This window comes from Mustelus asterias, chromosome 6, assembly GCF_964213995.1.
Source record: "Mustelus asterias chromosome 6, sMusAst1.hap1.1, whole genome shotgun sequence".
NCBI classification, from domain to species: Eukaryota; Metazoa; Chordata; class Chondrichthyes; order Carcharhiniformes; family Triakidae; genus Mustelus; species Mustelus asterias.
In genome coordinates this window covers 142,520,913-142,541,919 of record NC_135806.1, presented here as the reverse complement: position 1 = coordinate 142,541,919, position 21,007 = coordinate 142,520,913, and the positions used below count along the sequence as shown (strand labels likewise).

The following is a 21,007-nucleotide window of genomic DNA, read 5'->3' as shown; positions in this document are numbered from 1 at the left end:
GTCGCTTTATTCACATGGGCGTCGCTGGCTGGCCAGCATTTTTGTTCTTGAACGTGGTGGTGAGCTGCCTTCTTGAAACACTGATACAACTGGGCGGCATGCAAGGCCATTTCAGAGGGCAGTTGAGAGACAACCACATTGCTGTGGATCTGGAGTCACATATAGGTCAGATCAGGTAAGGACAGCAGATTTCCTTCCCTAAAGGGCATTAGTGAACCAGATGGGTTTTTCCGACAATCGACAATGGTTTCATGGCCATCAGTAGATTCTTATTTCCAGATATTTTTAATTGAATTCGAATTTCACCATCTGTCATAGTGGGATTCGAGCCCAGGTCTCCAGAATATTAGCTGAGCTTCTTGAATAATAGTCCCGCAATAATGCCACAAGGCCATCACCACCCCAAGTGCTTGCACCATGCAGTTGATGCCCTACACCACTGAGTTCATGCCCTGAACCATGGAGTGGACATCATACACCAAGATCTTCACTGCGGATACTGCCCTTCCAATGTTAGCTGGCTGCCTTGCAGTGCTGGCCTCATCTCCTTGGAAAGAAGGCACTGGCACTCCTCCAGTTGGTCTTGCAATCCAAGGTGTAAGGTGGGTATCCCTTCCTGATGGTCCCAACTCTGCCTGTGCAACTCCAACAGCCGAGAGGTGGCCAAGGCCAGAGTCTCAGCATCTGACTGAGGTTCAGTGAGTTCTGGCCTCCAGCCGTCCTCCAAGTGCTGGATCTTTGGGAAATTGCTGCATCTGCCTTCATCAGAAGTAAGATGTTCATCAGTTAGTGGCTCAGAAGCCCATCTGCTACTAATTCCCATTGATGTGTGAGGCTCTGTGCTATTGGAGGGCTTGGCCTCAGCGCAGGAGCCGTCCTATTCCTGGCCGGCAAGCTCTTGGGCTCTCTCCTCAAATGGAGCGAAGATTTCAATTCCGGCATGCCTCCGCCTGTTTGTGCTCTCTTTCTTTTTATTGTCAGCCAGCTTGTCTCCCAAGGAGACAGAAGGGGAGTGTGTAAACAGGCCACGCTTCGGGTCAGATGGAAGGATGCATGGTATGTGTGGTTGGTGAGTGGGAGCTGAGATGAAATGAGGAGAGGAGCCGCAGGGGAGATAAGGGCATGTAAGGGAGGGCGAGTGGGGGACCCTGTGAAGTGGAAAGGAATGAGCTCCCAGTGGATGTGTGAGTAGGTGAGCAGTGACAGATTAGAGGAGTTGCTTATCCTGGCTGCATGGAAGAGGTCATTCATCTTCTTTCTGCACTGCACTCCTGTCCTCCAGTGAAAGGAGATGGCACTGACCAGTGCTGCCATTGTCCTCCATATGGGGTTGGTGACTTTGCTCAAGGGTCTTCACCCCGATTGAGGGTACAACACAGTATATCATTCCTCCACCACATCCAGCAACCTGGTCAGTCTTCCCTCTGAGAAGTCTTGCTTACAACCAGCCTCTCAGCTAGACTTTGAAAATGTGAAGGGAGGTGTAAAGCAGGAAGCCCTGATTGAAACTCTCATCTGATCCCTGGGCAGGAGAATCAGAGCCATCTCACCATGGACGCAGCGTGAAGCTCATGATTTTTTTTTAAAGTGCCTAAAAATACAGCACTGGGGCCAGTGCAATTTTCCCCAGTGTTTCCACCCAAATAATACTTAGCCAAAATATTGGAAAATTTCACCCTTTCCATATAATGCAAAAACTGGTTAACCGCTGGGATGGAAGAATTGAAAGACCAGTTGTGCAACGGCAGCCGTGTGTATCATCTACAAGATGCTCAACAGGAACTCACAAAGGTTCCTTAGGCAGCACCTTCCAAACCTACGACTACTACCATCTAGAAGGACAAGAGCAACAGATACCCGGGACCACCACCACCTAGAGATTCCCCTCCAAGTCACTCACGATCCTGAGTTAGATTTGTATTGCCGTTCCTTCACTGTGTCTGGGTCAAAGTCCTGGAACTCACTCCCTAATATGAGGTTTACCTACACCTCAGGGACTGCGGTTCAAAAAGGCAACTCACAACCGCCTTCTGAAGGATAACTAGGGATGGGCAATAAATGCTGGCTTAGCCCACATCTTGTAAATTAATTTTTAAAATTTACAATTGACCCCAGTGACTGCTGAGTCTTGAAGAATTGCTTTTCAAAATCAGATTTTGAAGAATGGTGTCAGGGAACTTGTGCAAAGACAAACACCAAAAGGAGGTAAATTGACATGCACAGTTGATGAAATGTTGGGATGAGGCTACAAGAGAGTCTCAAATCATCAATTTTGAGTAAATGGCCAAATACTAGAAAGTTATGTTCTCTTTTTGTTTAGTTTGTCAAAGCTCTCAAAAGCACCTGGTAAAGGCAAAAAGGATGAGAAAGATCCCAAAAAAACCAAAAGGATGGAGAAGGAGGAAAAAGACTTCAGGAAAAAATTTAAAGTAAGTTTTGAACTTGTTTGAATTATTTGAAACTTTTTAATTTTAACGTAACCCACCCAGCAGGAAGCTGATGGGTTCAGTCAGGTGGAAAATGGAGCATAACATCAGGCAGTGTATAAAATGAGCCACCCTTTACCCTGCCGAATATCTAAACTACCTGCTTTTGAGGTACAGTGCAGAATTACAGAATGATGCAGCTTAGAAGAAGGCCATTCAGCCCAGTATGCATGTGCTGGTTTTTTGAAAAAGCTATCCAATCAGTGCCAGCCACAGCTCTTTCTTTAGCCCTGCAGGTTTTTGAACATTCATCAAATTCCCTTTTCAAAGTTATTATTGAATCTGTTTCCACCACCCTTTCAGCCAGTACATTCTAGACCATAAAAATAAACTTTATTTTCGTTTTGCCTCTGATTAGTTTGCTATTAGTTTACATAAATCTGGTTACTGATCTTCTGCCACTAGAAAATTTCTCCTTACTTATTCTCTCAGAATCCTTCATGATTTTGAATCATGTCTTTCCTCAACATGTTCTGCTCCGATGCAAACAACCCATTCCTCTAGTCTTTCCACATAACTTCTTTCTCAGGATGGCAGTCGGTGTGCCTCAGGGGTCGGTGCTGGAACCACAACTTTTCACAATATACATTAACGATTTGGAAGAAGGAACTGAAAGTACTGTTGCTAAGTTTGCAGATAATACAAAGATATGTAGAGGGACAGGTAGTATTGAGGAAGCAGTGGGGGCTGCAGAAGGACTTGGACAGGTTAGGAGAGTGGATAAAGAAGTGGCAGATGGAATACAATGTGGAAAAGTGTGAGGTTATACACTTTGAAAGGAGGAATGGAGGCATAGACTATTTTCTAAATGGGGGAATGCATCGGAAATCAGAAGCACAAAGGGACTTGGGGGTCATTGTTCAAGATTCTCATAAGGTGAACGTGCAGGTTCAGTCGGCAGTTAGGAAGGCAAATGCAATGTTAGCATTCATGTCAAAAGGCCAGAATACAAGAGCAGTGATGTACTTCTGAGGCTGTATAAAGCTCTGGTCAGACCCCATTTGGAATATTGTGAGCAGTTTTGGGCTCCATATCTAAGGAAGGATGTGCTGGCCTTGGAAAGGGTCATTAGGAACATAAGAAATAGGAGCAGGAGTAGGCCATCTAGCCCCTCGAGCCTGCCCCGCCATTCAATAAGATCATGGCTGATCTGAAGTGGATCAGTTCCACTTACCCGCCTGATCCCTATAACCCCTAATTCCATTACCGATCAGGAATCCATCTATCCGTGATTTAAACATATTCAACGAGGTAGCCTCCACCACTTCAGTGGGCAGAGAATTCCAGAGATTCACCACCCTCTGAGAGAAGAAGTTCCTCCTCAACTCTGTCCTAAACCGACCCCCCTTTATTTTGAGGCTGTGCCCTCTAGTTCTAGTTTCCTTTCTAAGTGGAAAGAATCTCTCCATCTCTCCCCTATCCAGCCCCTTCATTATCTTATTGGTCTCTATAAGATCCCCCCTCAGCCTTCTAAATTCCAACGAATACAAACCCAATCTGCTCAGTCTCTCCTCATAATCAACACCCCTCATCTCTGGTATCAACCTGGTAAACCTTCTCTGCACTCCCTCCAAGGCCAAAATATCCTTCCGCAAATAAGGGGACCAATACTGCACACAGTATTCCAGCTGCGGTCTCACCAATGCCCTGTACAGATGCAGCAAGACATCTCTGCTTTTATATTCTATCCCCCTTGCGATATAGGCCAACATCCCATTTGCCTTCTTGATCACCTGTTGCACCTGCAGATTGGGTTTTTGCGTCTCATGCACAAGGACCCCCAGGTCCCTCTGCACAGCAGCATGTTGTAATTTCTTTCCATTTAGATATTAATCCAATTTGCTATTATTTCTTCCAAAGTGAATAACCTCGCATTAGTTAACGTTATACTCCATCTGCCAGATCCTCGCCCAGTCACTCAGCCTGTCCAAATCTCTCTGCAGACCTTCTACGCCCTCCACACAATTCACTTTTCCACTTACCTTTGTGTCATCTGCAAACTTTGTTACCCTACACTCAGTCCCCTCCTCCAGATCGTCTATATAAATGGTAAATAGTTGAGGCCCCAGTACCGATCCCTGCGGCACGCCACTAGTTACCATCTGCCAACCAGAAAAGCACCCATTTATTCCGACTCTCAGCTTCCTGTCGGATAGCCAATCCCCAATCCACGCTAACACCCTACCCCCAACTCCTTGTGACCCAATCTTCTTCAGCAACCTTTTGTAAGGCACCTTATCAAACGCCTTTTGGAAATCCAAAAACACCGCATCCACCGGTTCCCCTCCGTCAACCGCACTCGTCTCATCTTCACAAGTTCGTCAAGCACGACTTTCCCCTCATGAATCCATGCTGCGTCTGCTTAATCGAACCATTCTTATCCAGATGGCCTGCTATTTCTTCTTTAATGATGGAGGTCCAGAGGAGGTTCACAAGAAAGATCCCTGCAATGAAGAGCTTGTCGTATGAGGAATGGTTGAGGACTTTGGGTCTGTGCTCGATAGAGTTTAGAAGGATGAGGGGGGAATCTTACTGGAACTTATAGGATACTGCGAGGCCTGGATAGAGTGGATATGGAGATGTTTCCACGAGTAGGAAAAACTAGAACCAGAGGGCACAACCTCAGATTAAAGGGATAATCCTTTAAAGCAGAGATAAGAAGGAATTTCTTCAGCCAGAGAGTGGTGAATCTGTGGAACTCTTTGCCGCAGAAGGCTGTGGATGCCAGGTCATTGAGTGTCTTTAAGATAGACAGGTTCTTGATTAATAAGGGGATCAGGAGTAATGGGGATGAGAAAAAATCATCCAGGAGACTTGATGGGCCGAGTGGCCTAATTTGCTCCTATGTCTTATGGACTTAACTGAATTCCTGTATTCTTGGTGCCATTCTAGTAAATTACTCCTCAGCCTTTCTAACCTCTTGACATCCTTCCTAAAGGGTGGTGCCCAGATCTTGGCACAATAATGCAGGTAGACCTAAACAGTGGCTTGTTTAGTATAATTTCCAAGCATTTATGCCTCTGTTTATAAAGTACGGCATCTCCACATCATTTATAAAGTATACCATGAAGGGCTGGGGAGAATTCATTCAACCAGATTTTCAAAAGTCAAAACCGAGACACATTCACCAGATCCATTTAATATTGCATTTCACATGAGTCATAGAGATTTACAGCATGGAAACAGGCCCTTCGGCCCAACTTGTCCATGCCGCCCTTTTTTTTAAACCCCAAAGCTAATCCCAATTGCCTGCATTTGGCCAATATCCCTCTATACCCATCGTACCCATGTAACTGTTTAAATGCTTTTTAAAAGACAAAATTGTACCCGCCTCTACTACTACCTCTGGCAGCTTGTTCCAGACATTCACCATCCTCTGTGTGAACAAATTGCCCCTCTGGACACTTTTGTATCTCTCCCCTCTCACCTTAAATCTATGCCCTCTAGTTTTAGACTCCCCTACCTTTGGGAAAAGATATTGACTATCTAGCTGATCTGTGCCCTCATTATTTTATGGACCTCTATAAGATCACCCCTCAGCCTCCTACGCTCCAGAGAAAAAAGACCCAGTCTATCCAGCCTCTCCTTATAACTCAAACCATCAAGTCCCGGTAGCATCCCAGTAAATCTTTTCTGCACTCTTTCTAGTTTAATAATATCCTTTCTATAATAGGGTGACCAGAACTGCACACAGTATTCCAAGTGTGGCCTTACCAATGTCTTGTACATCTTCAACAAGACATCCCAACTCCTGTATTCAATGTTCTGACCAATGAAACCAAGCATGCCGAATGCCTTCTTCACCACTCTGTCCACCTGTGACTCCACTTTCAAGGAGCTATGAACATGTACCCCTAGATCTCTTTGTTCTGTAACTCTCCCCAACGCCCTACCATTAACTGAGTAAGTCATGCCCTGATTCAATCTTCCAAAATGCATCACCTCACATTTGTCTAAATTAAACTCCATCTGCCATTCGTCAGCCCACTGCCCAATTGATCAAGATACTGTTGCAATCGGAGATAACTTTCTTCACTGTCCACTATGCCACCAATCTTGGTGTCAAGATTGAAGAAAGAAGAATCTGTGATTGTGTCCCACTCCAGTACTGAGCTGTTTCTCCCCAGCCCCTTAATGAGCATTTTTACCTGGAGCTGCAGCGCCTGCTGTCAGAGAGCTCATGGTTGATCAGAGATATTGTCAATGCCACACCCAGGAGAATGGCCTGGGCACATCATGTGTGAGCTTCTAGAGCACAAGCTGAGGGTGTCAGCCAAGAATCATCTGTCAATCAGCCCAGGGTGGCCCCCAAGTCCTGCTGTACCTCCTTGGTGTACATTTCAGTTGCATTACCATTTTGATACCACCTTGTTCTCACTGGCACAGTTTTACGGTTGTCCAAAAATGGTAAAGCTAAAACCTGTTCATTTGAACCATTTTGAGGAAATTGTCAGGACACCGGGACTTTTAGTTAAAACCTGAGAGTCTCACGGCAAAGCTGGACATCTGGTCAGCATACTTCTAATGAGTGCTCCTTGTAAAGTTTAAAGTGTATTTATTAGTCACAAGTAAGGCTTACATTAACACTGCAATTAAGTTACTGTGAAATTCCCCCTAGTCGCCACACTCTGGCGCCTGTTCAGGTCAATGCACCCTAACCAGCACATCTTTCGGACTGTGGGAGGAAACCGGAGCACCTGGAGGAAACCCACGCAGACACGGGGAGAACGTGCAGACTCCGCACAGACAGTGACCCAAGCCGGGAATTGAACCCCGGTCCCTGGTGCTGTGAAACAGCAGTGCTAACCACTGTGTCACCTAAAAAAAAACTCAAATCCATTCTGGCACTGGTGGGATTCGAACCCGCGCCTCCGCAGAGCCTTAATCCAGCGTCATAGACCACTCAGCCACACTACCACAGTCAGTCTCCTCCTGTGGTTTCCACCATCACAGATGGCAGGTGCAGGGCCAAGGGAAAGAAACAGACCCTGGTGTTTTTCCTGTTTTCGGGCCCCTTATTCCCCCCCCCCCCCCCCCCCACCCCCCCCCCCCCCCCACCCCCCCCCCCCCCCCCCCCCACCCCCCCCCACCACCCCCATGCCCACCCCATTTAATCCGCCCCGTCACATCCTTTGGGTGTCCAGAATTTGGAACCATAGTCACATTCCACCCATGGAAACAGAAATTGGCCATTCAGCCCCTTGAGATTATTTCATCATTCAGTTCGGCCATGGTTGGTCTTTATCTTACTTCATCTACTCACCTTGACTTCCATAACCCTTAATAACCTTATCTAACATCCCAAATAGGGTTGTTAAGATCGCGAACATACTCCATGACAGAGTTGTAGAAACAGATTTCATCGGAAATTTCAAAAGGAATATGAATATGTAGTTGAAGAGGACTAATTTGCAAGGTGATGGCGAAACAGCTGGGGTGTGGGACTGGATTGGACTGCTCTTTCAAAGAACCAGCACAAACAGAATGGGTTCAATCATTGGTTGGATGGTTTATCTGGGTGGAATTTAATGCTCATGGCAGTGGACCCATCCATTGCTTGGAGAGCTGGTGACAGCCCCGCCATGGCCATTTTGAGCTTATACCACCCCCATCCCCTCCACCCGACCCAGTGCTTATTTGTTTACTGTCGGGATCGTTATCATGGTTTTTGCAGATATCCCGCCCCATAAAGATGTGAGGCAATCAGAAGTAGGCAACACTCCTGTATTGGCAACAAGCAGGAAGGGAAGTTGTGTTTTCTGTCTGTATATAAATAGAGTTCTAGTATAATTTTGCATCTCATCAATATCCATCAATGATCACACAAATAGTTGATTCGTGGCCTAAGCATTAAACCAAATTAGTACCCTTAAAAGACCTGCTAATTTGCATAGAATCCCTACAGTGCAGAAGAACGCCATTCAGCTCATCAAGTATGCACTGACACTCCGAAAGAACATCCCATCCAGGCCCTATCCCCGTAACCCCATGTATTTACCCTGCTAATCCCCCTAACCTACACATCTTGGAACACAAAGAGACAACTTAGCATGGCCAATGCACTTAACCTGCACATCTTTGGACTGTGGGAGGAAACCGGAGCACCTGGAAGAAACCCACGTAGACACGGGGACAATGTGCAAACTCTGCACGATCACCCAAGTCCGGCATTAAACCCGGATATCTGGTGCTATGAAGCAGCAGTGCTAACCACTGTGCCACCATAATAGTTAATTAGTAGTTAAATAATAGTTCATTTGTTTATTTTATGGGTTTTTTGAAAGAGCAAGTAGCTGTTATGATCTGGCAGGTGGTAGGTACCATGCGAACCAAATCCCATAAAGTGAAACCTGACAAGGAATTACAGCTATTTTCTCACTCTCTCCTACTCGACTGTAGAAATTCAAGACTTTAAACCAAACCCCTACTCTATAGAACAACCAGACACTTCTCTGGTTGGTTGAAGGCTGCTTACTTCATTTCTTCACAATTCTGTCCTAGCACAGAGCACTCTCATCAGGTAGTCTTACATGATCACACCTGACACAACTCCCAACCTTTCCTATTGCCCTTAACCTTCTTTGATATTTACCTTTCCCAGAATATAAAATCTTTTATGTTCTCTATGGTCACCACCTTCAGGTATGAAGGGTGACTGTCTGGAATGAAGAGCTTGTCGTATGAGGAACGGTTGAGGTCTCTGGGTTTGTACTCGTTGGAGTTTAGAAGCATGAGAGAGAATCTTATTGAAACTTACAGGATACTGCGAGGCCTGGATAGAGTGGATGTGGAGAGAGGATGTTTCCAATAGTAGGAAAAACTAGAACCAGAGGGCACAACTTCAGGCTAAAGGGACGATCCTTTAAAACAGAGATGAGGAAGAATTTCTTCAGCCAGAGAGTGGTGAATCTGTGGAACTCTTTGCCGCAGAAGGCTGTGGAGGCCAGGTCATTGAGTGTCTTTAAGACAGAGATAAATAGGTTCTTGATTAATAAGAGGATCAGGGGCTATGGGGAAAAGGGAGGAGAATGGGGATGAGAAAAATATCAGCCATGATTGAATGGCGGAGCAGACTCGATGGGTCGAGTGGCCTAATTCTGCTCCTTTGTCTTATGGTCTTATCTTATAGGTAAATTAAATTTATTAACTTTGCCTTATTTATATATGACCTTTTCCCAGCTGTAAATTCCTTTATACTTCCCTTTCAAATTTAACAACTGCACACAACAAACCTTCTTCATCTCATTCTACTGATGTTTTACTTACCTGCAGAACGTCCAACTCGCCCCTGTTCACTTTAAATGCCTGCCTTTCATGACTAGCCCATTTGATGGCCTCAGCTTTGTAGGCACTCAGTCCCCAGCTTAAGTAAATTAGGCGTATACTTACACACACATACACACACAGCCCCACAATCCTGCATTAGAAAATGCCACAGTAGACCCCAGAAACATATTTTAAAAATGTCTTCACATAGTCAATATAACTTGAGATCAGTTATTTATTAGCTTGGTGGCTTTTCATTTGAGTTTTATATTAAGTATGCCAATGTTTTTACTAAATTTTGCTTTCCCTACCTCAGTATGATGGAGAAATACGAGTTCTGGGAACTGTTGAGGTTATCCAGAACTTAACTGCTAAGAAGTGGGCCAACCGAGACCTGCCAGTGAAAGCAGGCGAAGTATTAGACATTATACAGAACACCGATGACATCAAATTGCTCTGTCGGAATGAAGATGGAAAATGTAAGTTTTTAAAAATGAACGGCATCTTAAAACTTTAATGAGAGATTGGTACATATTTTTTATTCCTCAATTTCCTCCTTTACTCTCCTGGAGAAAGGTTTGCAGTGGAATTCTCCAGGGGTCGGTGTTGGAACCCTTGCTCTTAATATTTATTAATAACCTAGACCTTGGTCTACATGACAAAATTTCAAAATCTGTGGATGATACAGTACATGGAAGTGTTGTGAATCATGAGGATAGCTTAGAACTTCAAAAGGATGCAGACAAGTAGGTGGAATGAGTGGACAAGTGACTGATGTAATTTAATGCAGAAAAGTGTCAAGTGATTCATCTTGACAGAGAGGATGAAAAGAGACAAGATAAAATAAGGGGTACAATTCTAAAGGGGATGTAGGAGGAGAGGGACCTGGTTGTATAAGTGCATAAATCACTGAAGGTCTTTGACCCTGACTTTTTTTTTCCTGTTGGATTTCCCTGACTGAAAAGCCACAACTTCAGGCCAGTTAAAGTAGCTGATCAGGTTCCCATGGCATCAAGTCCATTCTGCATTTTTAAATGACCCCAGCAGTTTCCTGTGGATGTCCCGCCTCTTCAGGTGAACAGGTTAAAATAAATGGGAGCAGGAAGTCTAGTTAGTCTCTGGTGATTGTGACTGTTCACTCCCCCAGGTGGGCAGGGTTAAAATTGGCCGTTCCATCTGTTTTGGATGCTGAAAGATCTTTTAAGTATTCGTAACATTTTCTCTTGTGGTGCAATAAAGGAGATGTACGAGGCAGGTATTTTACACAGAGGGTGGAGGATGCCTGGAACTTGCTGCCGGGGGAGGTAGTGGAAGCAGAGACGATAGTGAGTTTTAAGGGGCATTTGGACAAATACATGAATAGGATGGGAATAGAGGGATATGGTCCCCAGAAAGATAGGGGGTTTTAGTTCAGTCGGGCAGCATGGTCGGTGCAGGCTTGGAGGGCCGAAGGGCCTGTTCCTGTGCTGTAATTTTCTTTGTTCTTTGTTCAATAACAGCATTTATTAATCCTGTTTATCGTATATGCTTACTAATTTGATGCATTTTCTTTTTTTAAAACAAAACAGTTGGATATGTTCAAAAAGTCAACTTAGCATTAGGGTGAGTACATTTTACCATGTACTAATGTTGCTATCCCATGAGATTTTCCTGTTTAATTTTGCAAAGAACTGGAAATACTTCTGAAGTGTAATCACTGTTGTAATATAGGAAACAAGAGTGCCAAATTGTGGACAGTAGGATCCCACAAACAGCAATGCAATAATGACCCCGAAACCATATTTATGGTGATGTTGGCTGAGGGAGAAATATCAAAAGTTAAATTCATTTCTTGCAGCTAAAATAAAACATGACTTTGACAGCTGTTCTAAAGCTCTCAATATCAAACAGAAATAATTGCAACACTTAAGGAAGAAATTACAATGTAGATAGATATTAGTGGAGTTATACTGAATGAGGACATAACAGAGGAATAGTGGCCTCAAATGTCCAATGTTACAAACTGTCTGCCAATACCTTTGATGTAGATGGCAATGTTACTGAGTTAGCTGACCCAGGGCAAATTGAGGTATTTGTCCTGTTAGTGGCTGCCAACAATGCCAAGTTCTAGTGCTGGCAAATCACCTTGGCATTTGCTGGATTGAATGTTAATGCTCTGCAGTCTCCTAATTATATTTCTTAATGTAACATTTTCTCTCTACTTACCCTGTACCTAACAGTGTCTGCCAATCTATCATTCCTAGTCTGCGTTCCTGAAATTAAGTCATTTTTATTCCTTTTTTGTGTTATTTATTGAGTTGCACTATGGACATTGTTAGTCAGCTGCTCTCTAACATTGCTTCCATCATTCCCTTGCCATCACATAATAGTTATATATCATAAAGAGTAATCCATTTAGCCTTTTATGTTGTGCTTGCCCCACTAGTCCCCACCAATGTAAAATAGTCTATCACAATTTTATTGGCTTCCATATGATCTGACTGAGTATGAGATGCCTTCATAAAAGAAGAGGATGAGGTTAATGGCCCAGATTTGTTCCATGACTGACAGCCAGAAATAACAACTGCTCAATAATTGTAAAACCCAGCCCTGAACACAGCACTTCCTATTTTCACAGGGCTGGGAATGGGAGCACTTCACACTTACATGTTTTACAGAGGCAGCTAGCCACTTAAATCAGCTGCCTCCACACAAGTCTGATTTGATTAGTCTAGGAGCATGGATCCTGAAATTTGCAAAGTAGACCTGATAAAAGCATGTTTGAATTTGGCGTATCTCTTTGGATAGCCAGTGAACCCTTTTGGAGGTTTGTGGAATTTACATTAATTTTTTATTCACATCCCCTAAGGTGGCACAAACACATTTCAATTGCTTTTCCTTAACACAAGGGAGTAAGATGGTGGAGTTTCTGGTCTTGCACCGCAATTTTCCATTGCTGACTTGTATACCCAGGTGCCAAGAAGGATGTTGCGCTGGAGAAGGGTGCATAGCACTTTGTGTGAATGAACATCGAAGTTGGACATGACACCTTTGCACGTATAGGCTACAGAAGCCGGTCAATGTGAGCAGCCAGAGGCCAGTGGGAGGACAGAATATCAGGAAGCTGAGGCTGCTGCCCAGCCACCAGAAAGAAGGATGAGAAGAGGCAGAGCAACCAGGTGCTCCCATGTGGGAAGGGTGAACAGTGCTAGGACATTCTACTTTAACATGACAGAGAAGCAGTGTCGAAGGTTACTGAGGATAAGCCATGAGGTGGTGACATACACATGTCTTGTGGTCCAGCAGTACATTGAGCCATTATCCAACGATCCCTATGCCCATTAGTTGCAAAGATAACCATCACTATGCCTCAAGATCATTCCTGGGATCATCGGGAGACTTGTCTGGTATATCCCAGTCAGCAGAATATAGCTGCATTCGGCTGTAATTAATGACCTGTTTGCTCATGTGGGGGATCACATTGTGGATTTGGCATCTCAGATGCAGAGAACCATGGCCTTTGCTCAATTAGCAGGCTCCATTCAGGTGCAGTGTGTTATTGATTGCACCCATTTTGCCATAAAGGCCCCAACTCAACATGCAGACATCTTTGTCAACTGGATGTCCTTCCACTCATTCAATGTACAGGTGTGGAAGAGTCCTTCATGGAGTTCCTATATCCCTCAGCTATTTTCACTACCAATGCAGATTCATGGTTGACTTCTAGGACTTAAGAATTTGGATAATGACTCCCTTTAAAAGCCAACAAATGAAGGGAGAGTGCAACTACAATAGCAATCAAGATGTCACCCAGATTACCAGCGAGCAGGCAATTGGCATTAAAGATCAGTGGGGGGAGGAAGGGGGGATCGGACCAGCCAGCGGAGTGGGGTGGGGGTGAGGGGGAGGGGGAGTCGATCTTTCCAGGCCTGGAGAGGAGGGGGGGTGCACGTGATAAGCCACTGGCCCTGCGGTAGCTGGGGCGGGGGGCCTGATTTATGCCACAGAAGCCAGCTGAAAGCAGCTGAGGGTTTGGGAAGTCTCTCAGCTGCTCAGAGCAGAGAGATCTGCACATGTGCATTTACACCCTCTGCTGCTATCAGCTGACTTTCCCATGATTTAAGCCTCGCCCTTCCCCTTAGTGGTGAGAAACAGGTTGAGAGGTCTTTTTTCTGCACTGAGTACATAAGATTTGATTGGTTGCCTCACAGAAAAAATGGATCTGAATCTCTCCCGTTTTCACGCTCGTTCTGGATTTAGAATTTTTTGGTAAGATCACTCCCTAAGCTGAGTCACGAAGAAAAATGTATCTTACTGATGCTAGTATTTTAATTGAAGACATTAATATTAAATGATTTTAATTTTTCTTTTTAGAAATGGAGAAGGGGATGGTGAGATCTATGATGATATTGATACAGGTACGTGAACAATCAAAGCTTCCCTTTGGGGAAGACCTGAGGGTGGGTGACAGAGCGCATTGATGCACTGAGAAAGATGCATTCACTTCTGAAAGATCTGAAATCCAGTACAAGTTTTGGTGATGCCACGCTGGCATGCAAAAGGAACAGAATGCAAGCAACAACTGCAATTTGTTGTCTATTCCACTGAATGAGGCAGCAAAGCAAATCTGGAAGCTCTGCCACTGAGGGGAGGGGGGGCAAGAAGAGAACTCAGGGTATATTTATTGAGCAATTCTTAGGAACAGCCCCTGAAGGTCAGCCAGAGCTTGATGCAGAGCACAAAAAAATCTAAAGGAGAAAGTAATAAGACTCAAATGTGCTTGTGCTGAAAGATCAAATTAATGCAAATGATACCTGTAATCAAAACTAATCCTTACCTCCATCAATCTTTGCTTCCTCCTACAATCTCTTAAGCTCAGAATCACCTACTCACCAGGAGTGGTATCTCAGCTTCTATCCCTTTCTTTCCAATCTGTACTTTGGGCCTTCACCAATATTTCTCACTATTCATAAAAACTATAATTTATATCAGTAAAAAAAAGTAACTTAAAGCTCCTTTTCTGACCAGTGGCATAAGATACTCAATATTTTCAATGTCTTTCAGGTTGTCAGACCATTGCTACCAGCATCTCTTGCTTTCAGAGACTCTTTTAGCCGATAAAAATATCTGTAGTTTTGCAAGTCAGTGTCACTGTACAAGATTGTACAGGGTGCTCAATTCCCAAACTCTAGCTCACTGCTAATCAGGGTCGGTACCATTCCTGCATGATTTATCCCAGAGTATGTATATATTTTATATCTATATACATATAATGTGTGTTCAATTTCAAAATGTGAGAGGAAGAAGGAACACATATTAAAGAAGTTATAGTGAAAGCAAAGATCTTGAAATGATATTGTGCAGTATTAGTAAATGAGTGCATATTGCATCCCCATGAAATTCCTCAGTCCTTTGTTTTAATGGAACCGTCAACAACAGCGGAACGAGGGGCTGGACTGCGAGATAAATCATTAAAACATGCCAGACAATGCAGCAGGTCAGCAATGAAAGATATTGGACATACAGGGTAAATGTATCACTGAGAGTAAAATAGATTTGTGAAGGCAGGAACTCCACAGATCAGGAGATTACAGTGGGATAAAAATATTAAGGGCTTTTTCTCTGGAGCGTAGGAGGCTGAGGGGTGATCTTATAGAGGTCTATAAAATAATGAGGGTCACAGATCAACTCGATAGTCAATATCTTTTCTCAAAGGTAGGGGAGTCTAAAACTAGAGGGCATAGGTTTAAGGTGAGAGGGGAGAGATACAAAAGTGTCCAGAGGGGCAATTTTTTTACACAGAGGGTGGTGAGTGTCTGGAACAAGCTGCCAGAGGTAGTAGTAGAGGCAGGTACAATTTTGTCTTTTAAAAAGCATTTAGATAGTTACATGGGTACAATGGGTATAGAGGGATATGGGCCAAATGCGGGCAATTGGGATTAGCTTAGAGGTTTTAAAAAAAGAGTGGCATGGACAAGTTGGGCTGAAGGGCCTGTTTCCATGCTGTAAACCTCTATGACTTTTAAGAACATAGGAAATAGGAGCAGGAATAAGTCATTCAGCCACTCATGTCTGCTCTGAGGCACAGGTTCAAGATGAGAGGGGGAAAATTTAAGAGAGATTTGCGGGGAATGTTTTTCATGCAGAGTGGTGGGTGCCTGGAACGCGCTGCCAGAGGAGGTGGTGGAAGCAGGCGCATTAGCAACATTTTAGCGGCATCTGGATGGGAACATGAATAGGGAGAGAATAGAGGGATATGGACCGAGTAAGGCAAAAGGTTTTCTTTAGTTTAGTTAGGGCATCATGATCAGCACAGTCTTGGAGGGCTGAAAGGCCTGTTCCTGTGCTGTACTTTTCTTTGTTCTAGCTACTCTGTCCTAAACCCTCTGAATATCTCTATCAAATCATCTCTGAATCTTTCATTCTCCATGAAGAACATCCCCAGCTTCTCCAGTCTGATCTCATAACTGAAGTTGCTCATCTCTGGAACCATTCTCGGAAGTCTTTTCTGCACCCTTTCTTCACATCATTCCTAAAGTGTAGTGCTACAATGCTCCCTTGAGGCCAAACCAATATTTTATAAAAGTTCACCAAAACTTTCTTGCTTTTCTACTCTATGCCCTTTTTTATAAAGCCCATGATCGTGTATACCTAACTGCTTTCTCAACCTGGCCTGCCGTCTTCCACAATTTGTGCAAATATAACTTCAGGTCATTTTGATTCTCTATCCAATTACACACTTTCCTCATTCTTCCTACCAACATGTATCATTTCACACTTCTCTGCCTTAAATTACATCTACCATGTGTCCACCTATTCCTGATGTGGAGATGCCGGCATTGGACTGGGGTAACCACAGTAAGAAGTCTCACAGCACCAGGTTAAAGTGGTTGGACTTTAACCTGGTGTTGTGAGACTTCTTACTGTGCCCACCTATTCCACCAGCCTATGTATATACATGGGCAGCATGGTGGCACAGTGGTTAGCACTGCTGCCTCAAAGTGCTAGGGACCTGGGTTCAATTCCTGGCTCGGGTCACTGTCTGTGTGGAGTTTGCACGTTCTCCCCGTGTCTGCGTGAGTTTCCTCTGGGTGCTCCGGTTTCTTCCCATACTCCTTAAGACGTGCTGGTTAGGTGCATTGGCCATGCTAAATTCTCCCTCAGTGTATCCGAACAGGTGCTGGAGCATGGCGACTAGGGGATTTTCACAGTAACTTCATTGCAGTGTTAATGTAAGCCTACTTGTGACACTAATAAATAAACTTTAAAATCCAATATCTTCTTGAAGTTTAACCCTATTCTCCTGATAGTTCACAATACTTCCAGTTTTTGTGTCATCTGCAAGTTTTCAAGTTGTACACCCAATTCAGGTCATTAATGTAGATCAAAAAAAGCATAGGTCCGAATACCAACTTCTGGGCCATCTCCTGTCCAAAAAAACAACCATTCGCTGTGGCTTCCTGATTCCTATCGTTCATCAGTTAACATTTCTATTCCATGGGATTTAACTTTACTGACAAGTCTGCTGTGTGGCATCTTATCAAATGCCTTTTGGAAGTTAATGGATGCAGCATTACCATCGTCAACCCTCTCTGCTGGCCTCAACAAAAACAAAATCAAGTTAATTAAATATGATTAGTCCTTAATAAATCTATGCTGGCTTTCTTCAATTAATCCAAATTTACCTAATTGAATTATTAATTTTGTCCCAGATTATCATTTTCATAAGTCTCACCAGGGTTCAACTGAGTAGCCAGGATTATCCTGACAGCCTTTTTTGAACAAGGGTGTAAAATTAGCCTATACACTGACTTAACAGAAATAAAATTTAAGACTTATATGAATAAAGATTCAGTAGCTACTCACCAATCAGCTGCTTCCTCTGTGATGTTGTCACTTTATTTTCAAGGGACTTAAATTAAATGCTTTCCATAAGTCTTATTGGGCAGAATTTACCTGGGTGGTCGAAGGTGGGCACACTGAAAACATAGTGGCGAGCCAGGCTGGAAAAAGCTTCCCAAAGTTTTCCAACTATTTGGGATGTTTTCCTGAGATGGGCAGATATACAGATCGGCTGCCTGCTGCAAGGTCAATTTGTTGTTAAAGGCCTCAATAAGGGGCCATTTCAGGCACGCTGGCATTTGCCAGGAAGCTCAATTCCCCTGTAGGGACCCATTGGCAGCATAGGCTTCACCCGCAGTCCAAACACCACTGCCAAGAGTTTCCTTTCCAATTGGAGGGGGGAACGTCTGCTTGGCCTCTCTAAAAATGTTAATTATTTTGATCTGTCAAAGGCATTTTGAGGTGGTCTGGAGATCTCCTTTCTATCTGAGCAGCGCCCACCTCTCTTTGTGGGTGCTGACGAGATTGCAGAGTAAAGTCAACTGTATCAGGAGACTCTCACTATCCTGAATTAACAAAAAGTATTTTTCCTTCATAACCTTATTAAAATCCCTCAAAACTTTGATCACCAATATCATATTTTCTCTAAAGCTTCTTTGTTCTACTGAAATAGCCTTAATTTCTTAATTTCTGCTCTGCTCAAGACCGCAAGAAACTACAAAAGGTAGTGTCATTACAAAAGGTTGTGTCACTCTCATGTGGAAACCCTGGGACATGCTGTATGAAGGTGTGTGGGACCAATCCATCATGCAAACCAGCCTCCTATCCCTTGACTCTGTCTAATATTCCCACTGCCTTGGCAAAGCAGCCAGCATAATTAAGGACCCCACGCACCCCGGACATTCTCTCTTCCACCTTCTTCCGTTGGGAAAAAGATACAAAAGTCTGAGGTCACATACCAACCAACTCAAGAACAGTTTCTTCCCTGCTGTCAGTCTTTTGAATGGACTTACTTTGCATTAAGTTGATCTTTCTCTACACCCTAGCTATGACTGTAACACTACATTCTGCACTCACTCCTTTCCTTCTCTATGAACGGTATGCTTTGTCTGTATAGCACGCAAGAAATACTTTTCACTGTATGTTAATACATGTGACAATAATAAATCAAATTAAATTCTCTAGTCTTTTCTCATAACTAAAACCTATCATCCTAGGCACTCTATCCACTTGACATATTTAGCATTTTGTTTTACTTCAGTTTTGGAGCATTTGTAATTCTCATTTGTCCCTGTGTCATTTTGTTATTTAGAATGTATCTATGATAATGACTGACCGTAACTCAAAGGAATTGGAAAGAACAGCCAGAACCCAACTCACCCACACCTCCTTCTATTTGCGCTGTCTAACAATCCAGAACTTAACTCTGCAAAGAAAAGAAACCTACAGATTCTTCAGCTACCGACATCTTGCTTCTCAAAGACTAACTGTAAGCTGATCCCCCTGTCTGTCTCCACAGGGCGAGTCCAAAAGACAAAAGATGACATAAGTTGCATTATGCAGCATGATTGATATTTGAAGCATTTTTTTCTCAACCATTGTGAATCCTGGATTTCCTTTGGGAATAAGAATTATTTATATAAATGTGAGCATTTGAACTAATTCAATAATGTTCAAGGACTTTAGACATACAACTGTTTTTTTTGTTGTTTTATTTCCTGAGAACGATGTTTTGTACACATGATTTAACAGGCTATATTACTGCTGTTTAATTATTCCTCAGTACAAATACATGCAGTGATACACAACCTACTTTCGTAGGCATTGAGTTAAATACCTTCTTGTTTCCTTCCTTATCTTCTTTTGTGAATAGTCACTTGGTTATGGGCAGCAATTAACCTATTTTCTGTGTGATTAAAAAAACTATTGTCTAACTTGTAATTTTTTGTAAGTATTGTCTGCTACACAGCTGTTGTAGTTGTGCCAGCACTGTAGTTTTTACAAGTATTTTACAAGTATTACAAGTACAAAAAATGGTTTTTACAAGTATTTTTAAAGGGAGGTTTTATTTTATGGTATTTCCCCACAATGTGATGTGGTGCTGGCTTATCTCCCATATGATGTGATCCACCTCAAGCTCATCTGGACTGGAGGTTGCTGATTAATTAAGGTATCTTTTAAGATTATTCACAGGATGAAGCTTTGTACATATAAGAACCACTATAAATGGTGAAATGAGTAGAAATAATTGAAATAAAAACAGCAAGTGCTGGAAAAACTCAATAGGCCTGACAGCATCTGTGAAGAGAGAAACAGAGTTTCTCTGTTTGGGGTGGCATGGGGGCAGAGTGGCTAGCACTGCTGCCTCACAGTGCCAGGGACGTGGATTTTATTCCTGGCTTGGGTCACTGTCTGTGTGGAGTCTGCACATTCTCCGCGTGTCTGCGTGGGTTTCCACTGGGTGCTCCGGTTTCCTCCCACTGTCCGAAAAACATGCTGGTTAGGTGCATTGGCCTTACTAAATTCTCCCTCAGTTTATCCGAACAGGTGCCGGAGTGTGGTGACTATGGGATTTTCACAGTAACTTCATTACAGCGTTAATGTAAGCCTACTTGTGACCAATAAATAAACTTTTAGCTTTAAAATTTCATGTCCAATAAGACTTTTCTTTGGAATTTCTTTGGAACGGGAATAATTGACCTGTTTTTCACTGACAGTTAAAGATCTGGTAGGAATGTCAGGATACCAAAGTGCAAAGCACATCGGTATGGGAGGAGCGAGAGCTACTTTGGATGTAAAATACATATGAGCGTTTCTCAGTACATAGAATCATAGAAACCCTACAGCACAGAAAGAGGCCATTCGGCCCATCGACTCTGCACCAACCACAATCCCACCCAGGCCCTACCCCCATACCCCTACATATTTTACCCACTAATCCCTCTAACCTACGCATCTCAGGACACTAAGGGCAATTTTAGCATAGCCAATCAACCTAACCCGCACATCTTTGGACTGTGGGAGGAAACCAGAGCACCTGGAGGAAACCCACGTAGACACGAGGAGAATGTGAAAACTCCACACAGACAATGACCCAAGCCGGGAATCAAACCCAGGTCCCTGGAGCTGTGAAGCAGCAGTGCTAACCACTGTGCTACCGTGCCGCCCATATAGCCATAGTCAACATTTAAGTGCTCAGTTTCAGATGCCTTCCCTAACTAGCACTGGTATGTCAAACTGTGTTGGACTTAATGAAAGGGTTCACTGACAAGGCCAATTACTATTGTCACCATCACAACTTATACTGATTAATGCAATAAATTGTTCGAAGGTCCTTCACAGGAATGTTACAAAAATTGAACTGAAACACTTAAGGAGATATTGGACGTGATCTTTCTGGCCCGCTGTGCCAATCGACCAGCGCAGTGGACCGG

General features: G+C 43.5%; 1 protein-coding gene across 8 annotated transcripts in view; it reads left to right on the top strand.

Annotated features, from left to right (window-relative positions):
- The window catches only part of LOC144495199 (FYN-binding protein 1-like), a 232,892-nt gene extending 212,678 nt beyond the window's left edge, over positions 1–20,214 (top strand). For 6 of the 8 annotated variants that reach the window (XM_078215255.1, XM_078215252.1, XM_078215250.1 and 3 more), the window contains 4 exons: positions 10,069–10,231; positions 11,321–11,354; positions 14,106–14,149; positions 18,886–20,214. In XM_078215255.1, the coding sequence (XP_078071381.1) occupies positions 10,069–10,231; positions 11,321–11,354; positions 14,106–14,149; positions 18,886–18,908 (264 nt within the window). In that variant the 3' untranslated portion in view covers positions 18,909–20,214. Of the gene's footprint in view, positions 1–2,320; positions 2,430–10,068; positions 10,232–11,320; positions 11,355–14,105; positions 14,150–18,885 lie in introns of all 8 variants that reach the window. The other 2 variants (XM_078215256.1, XM_078215251.1) reach the window with 1 other exon arrangement.
- The last annotated feature ends 793 nt before the right edge of the window (positions 20,215–21,007 follow it).